The sequence below is a fragment of the Galeopterus variegatus genome, unplaced genomic scaffold, assembly GCF_000696425.1.
Source record: "Galeopterus variegatus unplaced genomic scaffold, G_variegatus-3.0.2 Scaffold2727, whole genome shotgun sequence".
Taxonomy (NCBI): domain Eukaryota; kingdom Metazoa; phylum Chordata; class Mammalia; order Dermoptera; family Cynocephalidae; genus Galeopterus; species Galeopterus variegatus.
Window position 1 is genome coordinate 218,193 of NW_007728838.1, and position 7,226 is coordinate 225,418.

Consider the following 7,226-nt stretch of genomic DNA (forward strand, 5'->3'; position numbering starts at 1 on the left):
CTTTCCTCTTACTCACTTTAGCTCTAGCCCTTGGCTATTCCAAGGTCAGTGCCCCCCTCTTCCTCCCACGCCAGACCCCACCAGTCCCCTCTGAGGAAACAATCTGTGGTTGAGGGCTGCTGAGGCCTTGGCTCTTTGCCCAGCGCCTCTGCTGCACGGACAGGAGGCTCCTGCCCATGATGCAGACATCTTCTTTTCCAGCCTTTCCAGAAGCATCGGAGAGGCAGGAGGTTTGTCCTGGAGGTCTGGGTGAAGGACCTAGGAGGAAGAGGTTACAAGGAACCTGCAGGGCCCTCTGGACAGACATGGCCCCAGGGCCCACAAGCCCCCTCCTTTCCAGTGGACATGGTCTCCCTTTTCACACAGTCCATATAAAAATGAAGCAGCAGCAATTTTTATTGAGGGACCTAAACTGAAAATAGGTTTAGAACATAATTTAAAAAAATAAAACAGCAAAAGTAGCAAAAAATATATGACCTTTTAAAAAACATTTTCCTTTTTTTTCTTTGTTTTTAATATATAGCAACTGATGCCTCCCAGCCACCAGGAGCATCTTACCCAGTGGGTAAATCTCTGGTAATGACCCTTTTAAAAAGACATGTAAATATATACTCAGATTTATACACTTTGTGTTTTCTTCATAGCTATATACAAAGCCCCTGTTTGGGGCTGGGCCCCAGGGCCACAACACTGCTCCCAGCCTTTGCCTCCTTGTCCTCTGGTACCAGGTATTTGGTCAGCAAAGCAAATTAGTACTGGAATTAATAAGCCACTGGCACCATCCATCTGGAGCAGAGGTCACCTTCAGTTGAGGCTTGATGTACTGACCTCCCTATGCTGCAGCCCCGAGGACAAGGCACCTGCCACCAGAATGCAAGGGGCTCCCGGGTAAAGTGAAACAGACAAAACCAACACAAGTAAGCTCAGTGAGCTCTCACTCGCGTGCCGTTCATCTCCCACTCCCAACCCTCCAGGCAGCGCTAGGTGGCAGGGAGGGGTCTTGGTCCAACACGTGGGAGAGAACAAAGTGGCCATCAGCAAGTACCTGCCTCTTTGCTCCTCTCTCTCACAGCAGGTGGAGAGGAGGAGGAGGAACAGCGGTGAGCTCAGTGGGGCGAAGGCCACACAGGAAGGCCTCAAGTAGGCAGCTGGCTCCTACCAGCAGGAAGGGGACTAGGGAAAGGCAGTGAGTCCAGCAGGGAGCTGTGGGTGAGGGTCACAGCGAACAATGGGGTTTGGAAGGGAGAGTGGGGGGCTAGTCAGCGTCGTTTGAGTCCACCATTGGCAAGCTGGGCTGGGTGTCGGGGCAGACAGGGCTCCTCCGGCAACGGCTCATGAGAGAAGACAGAATCCTCTCCTGAGGAGCAGGTAGAGCTTCGGGTGTCGGGAAAGCTGGGAGAGTACTGGTCCAGGGGCATCGACAGGTCCAGATACTCCTGTGATGGGTGAGAGGGAAGGACAATGGGCAGGGCGCCCCTCCCTGTGGCGGGACCAGTTCCTGGAGCTGTGCCCCTGTGGTGATGGCCTGAGGTCCAGCACGGGCGGTCTCACCTGGTTGGAGGTCAAGGCCACAATGCGATCCAGGTCTTCCACCAGCTGCTTGAAGGTAGGTCTCTGAGAGGGGACTGCATGCCAGCAGTCCCGCATCATCATGTACCTGTGGCAGGACCGTAAGGTCAAGGAGGCAGGTGGGAAAGGAGGGCCTGTGGGAGGGCTGGCTGGGTGGGGCTGCTTCCTCTGCCTGCCAAGCCCACTCTGCCCAGGGCCTGGCTCGGGACCTCACGTGGCTCCTCAGGCTTACAGCTCATTGGTGCAGTTGCTGGGCTTGTCCATACGGTGACCCTCCTTCAGCAGCTTGAAAAGCTCCTCCACAGGCACACCAGGATATGGGGAGCCGCCCAGAGTGAAGATTTCCCACAGGAGCACCCCAAAGGACCACCTGTGGATAAGCACAGTGCCTCTGGGTCTTAGGGCACAGAGCGAGGCCACCCGCGGCTTTTCCACCAGCATGTCAGGTACTCATCCTGACCTTCGCCTCCCCCAACACAAATCCTGAATTCCGAGAGGGATACCAGGAGGCAGTGCGGAGAGCAGATGGGCCTTTCCGTGTCGGGGAGCAAAGTAAGTGGATATAGAAAATGTTTTCTTTTTTCTCCCCAAGATGCAGGGGAGACTGTCATCAACCCAGAGGGGAACGGAGGACTGTGCTGTGCTGGGAACTCTCTAGCCCACGTGTGCCTGGTGATCGCTTGTTACAAACTCACACGTCGCTCTGGTGGGTGTAGATGCGGTCGAACAGCGCCTCAGGTGCCATCCACTTCACAGGTAGTCGGCCCTGCAAGCAGCACAGGGAGACAGGGGTGGCCCGGGGCAATGAGGGGACAGGCAGGATGGCCCCAGGGGTGGCATGCACACCTTCAGCCCCTCCTACCACACAGTTTCTCAGGCAAAGCCACCCGCGCTGGGTCACAGAAGACAAACCTGAGCAGGAGGAAGCCTAGTGGAGGAGTGTCCCGGGCAGGGCAGAGGACACACGCCGGGTACACTGTCAGCACTTACGTTGGTCGTCTTTTTATAGTAGTCGATGTGGTGAATGTCCCGAGCTAGGCCGAAGTCTGCAATCTTCATTACGTTGTCCTCCGTCACCAGGACGTTCCTGGCGGCCAGGTCTCGGTGTATGCACTGTGGGGAGGACGGAGGAGGATGAGGGTGGGAGGCAGGTGAGGGACAACCGCTGCGTCTGAGTCCCTCCACCCTGATGCTCATTCTCAGTGGCCAGCGGACCTACTGACTCACTGGCCTCTCCCTGCCACATCACTCTACCCGCGGACCACTCTCCTTCCCTCCTAGAATGTTCTCTACTCCGAACGCCTCCAGCGCAGGCTTCCCAAGCACTTCAGCAAACCCTCCTTACTGGCCTCCTTTCCTGGTCCTCCCAACTCTTAGCTTTTGGGTTTGCACCAAAAGGCTGAACTTTTATGCACATGTCCTTTTAGGACAGGCACAGCATCCTCACACTGGGCTGGGGCTCAGACAAAACCTGTACTAACACTCTCACAGGCACAATTTCATTTTATTCTTATTTTATATTGTAAGATGCTATGTGGCTGCCTGAGGCTGCACAGAAAGTGGCAGTGCACGTATTTGAACTGAATTCAGTCAGTCCCCAAAGCCACTAGGCTACACTGACTGGAGTCTGTGTTCAGAATGTATATGATTCCACCAGAGGATTAAAAGTTATAAGCTGGAGTACCAGGAGGACTCTGTCTCCACCCCGACTTCACCCACGGATCCTTCAAGCGCCACACCTTCTTGGAGGCGAGATATTCCATGCCTCGGGCCACCTGATAGGCACAGGACACCAGATCCTTGGAGGAGAGCTGCTCCTCTGGGTTGTGGCTGGGGTTGTAACAGTACTCCAGCCCAGGGGGCCTCCGGGCCTGCAGGTACTCCCGCAGGTTGCCCTTGGAGGCGTACTCTACGATGACATACAGAGGACCTGGGGCACAGGAGGAAGAGACCATCAGGGCAGGCAGGAGGCAAGCAGGTCTAGTTCCACCTCAAGGAAACCACCCCAACAGCATGCCCACATTTGTTTCCAATCCTAGCCTCCCCTTCCCTGCATCCGCTTTAGGGGACCAGGGAAACACGATGACATACAGAGGACCTGGGGCACAGGAGGAAGAGACCATCAGGGCAGGCAGGAGGCAAGCAGGTCTAGTTCCACCTCAAAGAAACCACCCCAACAGCATGCCCCACATTTGTTTCCAATCCTAGCCTCCCCTTCCCTGCATCCGCTTTAGGGGACCAGGGAAATTCATTTTACTACCCAAAGAAAGTCACAGAAATAATTCTTCCCAGCACAGTCCAGAAAGTTCCTGAGCAAAGTTGGGGATAAGAGACTTAATTTGGACCAGAATTACTCATATGTTCCCATCTACACACTGTGTGTGTGAACCTAGGTGTCCGCATTCTTGAGTGACCACCAATGGGCATCAGGCCCAAGAAATACAATCCAACCACTGCTCACTCAGCCTCTCTTCTTAACCCCCTTCCTTATGCGTGGCTGAGAAAGGCCTTGTCACTGAGACCCCGGCCCAGGTCTTCTCCCTGATGGCATGAGGCCTATACCCTGCCCCAGGGGCGGCGGGAAGGCCAGCCCGGCTCGGTGCCCACCGTCCTGCGTGCAGGCCCCCAGCAGGTTGATGATGTTCTTGTGCTTCCCGATCATCTTCATCATCTCCATTTCTGAGATCAGGTCTGACAGGTCTTTCTCTGTTGCATCCGCTTGACACCGAAACCAGAGAGAGGGGTGAGACTCATTTACTTTGGGAGGAAGGGAGGCAGGAGAAGAGCTAAGGGAGAGGGGAGAGGGTGCATGCTGAGGAGCCCCTGCTTCTCACCTCTCCCCTCCCATCCAAGTTTATTTTGCCTTCCCTCTTATGGGAGCTGTTGTTACAGTATGTGTTAGTGACTGGCAGGGGATGCAGTGAGAACATCAACCAGAGATGGAATCTAGGATAAACACCTAACCACGGCCCAGGTGGACGCCACGTGACATGATAGCCATCTCGGGGTGCAGCATGCCCCTCCACTCCCAGGTAACCCTAAGCAGGCAGCGTAGCACACAGAAGGTGTTCTACTTGGCCCAAGGCCCACAGTTTGCTTGAAAAGGGTAGGGGTTGTTTTTGCAAGGACGGAAACATCACTTACACTTCAACATCTTCACCGCCACTTTGGTCACACGGTTGGGTTTGTCCTTGTCCAGCCCAACGGCCTCTGCCAACACCACCTGCCCAAAGCAGCCCTCTCCCAAGGGTTTGCCTAGGACCAGTCTTTTGAAGGAAACAGAGAACAGCATAAGCTGTGGCTGGTAAAGTTCAAACCTTCAGAGGACACCCTACCTCCACCTCTCCGTGTCTCACCCAACTGCGAGTGGAGAGTGCAGATGATTCCTTCTGCAGGCACCTCATGCACCCTCACTCCCCAGAAGGCTTTTGTATACACACCTTCCAGCATCAGAGTAACAAGCAAGGGATGTCCTCGAAAGGCTGGAAGTTAAGAGCATTACCTGTCTCGAGGCAGCTCCCAGCGAGGGTCTTCTGGAAGCTCATATTCAGAGACCCCAGCCAGCATGGGGGTCCCACTGGAGGAGAGACGTGAGGGTCGAACGAGAAGAACCCCAGAGTTCATGGATGCGCTGGAGTCAGCTGACACCTGCAGGGAAGAGTGGGGTCACCCTTCCAGCAAGGAGAGGGGAAGCAGTGGCAGACTCCTTCCTGTCCCTAGACAGGGCTCTCCACCAGTGGCCGAGCTACGTTTCTGTGTGTCTGGTGTTCCTTCCCCAGCGCGGAGCAGTAGAAAGACCACATGAGGTCAGAAAACCCGAGTGCGAGAACTGACTTATTTCCAACAACCACTCACTCTACTCACCTTCAAAATGTGCCGACCAGACGTCCCTCTTCAGGCTTGACATTTCTTAACTTATCCTGAGGTCAGAAAACCCGAGTGCGAGAACTGACTTATTTCCAACAACCACTCACTCTCACCTTCAAAATGTGCCGACCAGACGTCCCTCTTCAGGCTTGACATTTCTTAACTTATCCCAATAGCAACTCTATTCTTGCCCCGATTCTTTGCAAAAACCCTGCCTCAGATTATGGATTCTTAACTCCCAAAGCAACTTCTAGAATTCACAGTGTTCTGTGTGAAAGGTCACTCTTTTACGTGCTTTTACCTTCTGCACCATTTCTTTACACGAGGGGAGGGTGGGCACACATATTTCCTTACACAAGGGGAGAGAGAGGGCATCTGGGGACCAACTCAGGTCCTCTTCTTTACCCTGTATCTCTGCACCTCTCTCAATCCATGTGCCAGGTGAGCGGAGGACTTGCAGTTGGGGTATGGAAAGGTACAGGGAATTTATGGGCTAGACAAGCTTGAAACAGACTCTGGAGCACTTAATTCAGGATGTTCCGCTGTGCCTGGCCCAGAAGTCAGAAAGCAAAGCCCAAAGTGGTAGATTAGGGACAATGGAGAGGGCAGGGTATGAGAGGACCCTGGAGAAGCCTCTGGAGGCACAGGGAGAGAAGAGGGTGCCGAGCATGCAAATCCCCCATCTACTTTCTGTTACCTGTCTGCGCAGGGGGATGCTCTTGGCCAGCTTGTGCACGGCCATCTGGCTGTGGAAGTCGCTCTTCTTGGTGCCACTTTTCATCTTGTAGATGATGACGGATCCCACCATGCAGGAGATGAGGAAGGCCCCTGTGCAGTAGATGATGATCTCCAGGTACAGGGGCGACGTCATCACCGCTGGTCTCTCTTCCAGGGCTGAGTCAGTGTGAACAGAGTGTGAGCAGGCTCTGGGGCTGCGTCCGTGGGGCCCTGCTCCATTACAAAGATGACACCCATCTCCTTTGCCCTGGGAACTTTTAGGGAGGAGGAAAACCAAGCCACATCCCTGCTAGGATTGGGATTCTGGCACCGAAAGGATCAGGCATCCTATGACATGTGAAGCTTCCTTAAACTGATTCCAACCCCATAAGAGGGATGGACTAGAACTGTCTTGCTACACAAGTCCGATCCTCATTCATTCCAAGTCTCCTTGCTCAGCTGGACTGACTGCTGGGCTAGGTGGGCACCAGGTACCCTGCAAGGGGCACGGAGAAGTCATTCTGGATGCCTTTCTCAGTCTCCTCCTGGAAACGTGGCCCTTCTCTGCAGAGCCTCAGCACTGTGTGCATACACCTATCACATGAGGACAGATGGACTGTTTCTGAGTCCTTTGTCCCTGGGAGGCCACAAGGTCCTGGAGGGCAGGACTGATGCCTTGTCCATATCCACGTGCCACAGCACTGGCATGTTGTGGCACATGCAGAATGAGGACAAACCAAGCAGGGAGGGAACTGGCTGTGTCCTGACTAAATATCCCACCCACATCCGTGCCACCTCTGCCGGGCCAGACCACAAGCAAAGCTGATTTAATGTCCGGACATGTTTGGGCTGCTCTAGATGAAAAAAATAAATGTTTTTACAGTTCTTAAGGATTCTACTCACAGCCCTAACTCATGAAACTCAAGGAAATGGGAGGAGGGTGTTTTATTCTCTTCTCCCACTTTTGTTTAGAATTGAGCCCCCCCCCCCCCAGCCAAGCCCGTTCAGTCCACCTTCCATTCACTATGAGAGGGCTGGGAGGGCTTCACGTCCGCACGCACACGAGCCCTCTT

At 54.1% G+C, this 7,226-nt stretch overlaps 1 protein-coding gene across 1 annotated transcript in view; it reads right to left on the bottom strand.

Moving 5' to 3' along the window:
* Positions 1-372: 372 nt before the first annotated feature.
* The window catches only part of FGFR1 (fibroblast growth factor receptor 1), a 38,403-nt gene continuing 31,549 nt past the window's right edge, over positions 373-7,226 (bottom strand). Inside the window, exons 8-17 of the mRNA XM_008582816.1 lie at positions 6,134-6,330; positions 5,072-5,217; positions 4,714-4,835; positions 4,177-4,287; positions 3,309-3,499; positions 2,560-2,682; positions 2,265-2,335; positions 1,802-1,939; positions 1,552-1,657; positions 373-1,436 (exon numbers count right to left, since the gene is read on the bottom strand). Of these exons, the coding sequence (XP_008581038.1) occupies positions 1,260-1,436; positions 1,552-1,657; positions 1,802-1,939; positions 2,265-2,335; positions 2,560-2,682; positions 3,309-3,499; positions 4,177-4,287; positions 4,714-4,835; positions 5,072-5,217; positions 6,134-6,330 (1,382 nt within the window). The 3' untranslated portion in view covers positions 373-1,259. The remainder of the gene's footprint in view (positions 1,437-1,551; positions 1,658-1,801; positions 1,940-2,264; positions 2,336-2,559; positions 2,683-3,308; positions 3,500-4,176; positions 4,288-4,713; positions 4,836-5,071; positions 5,218-6,133; positions 6,331-7,226) is intronic.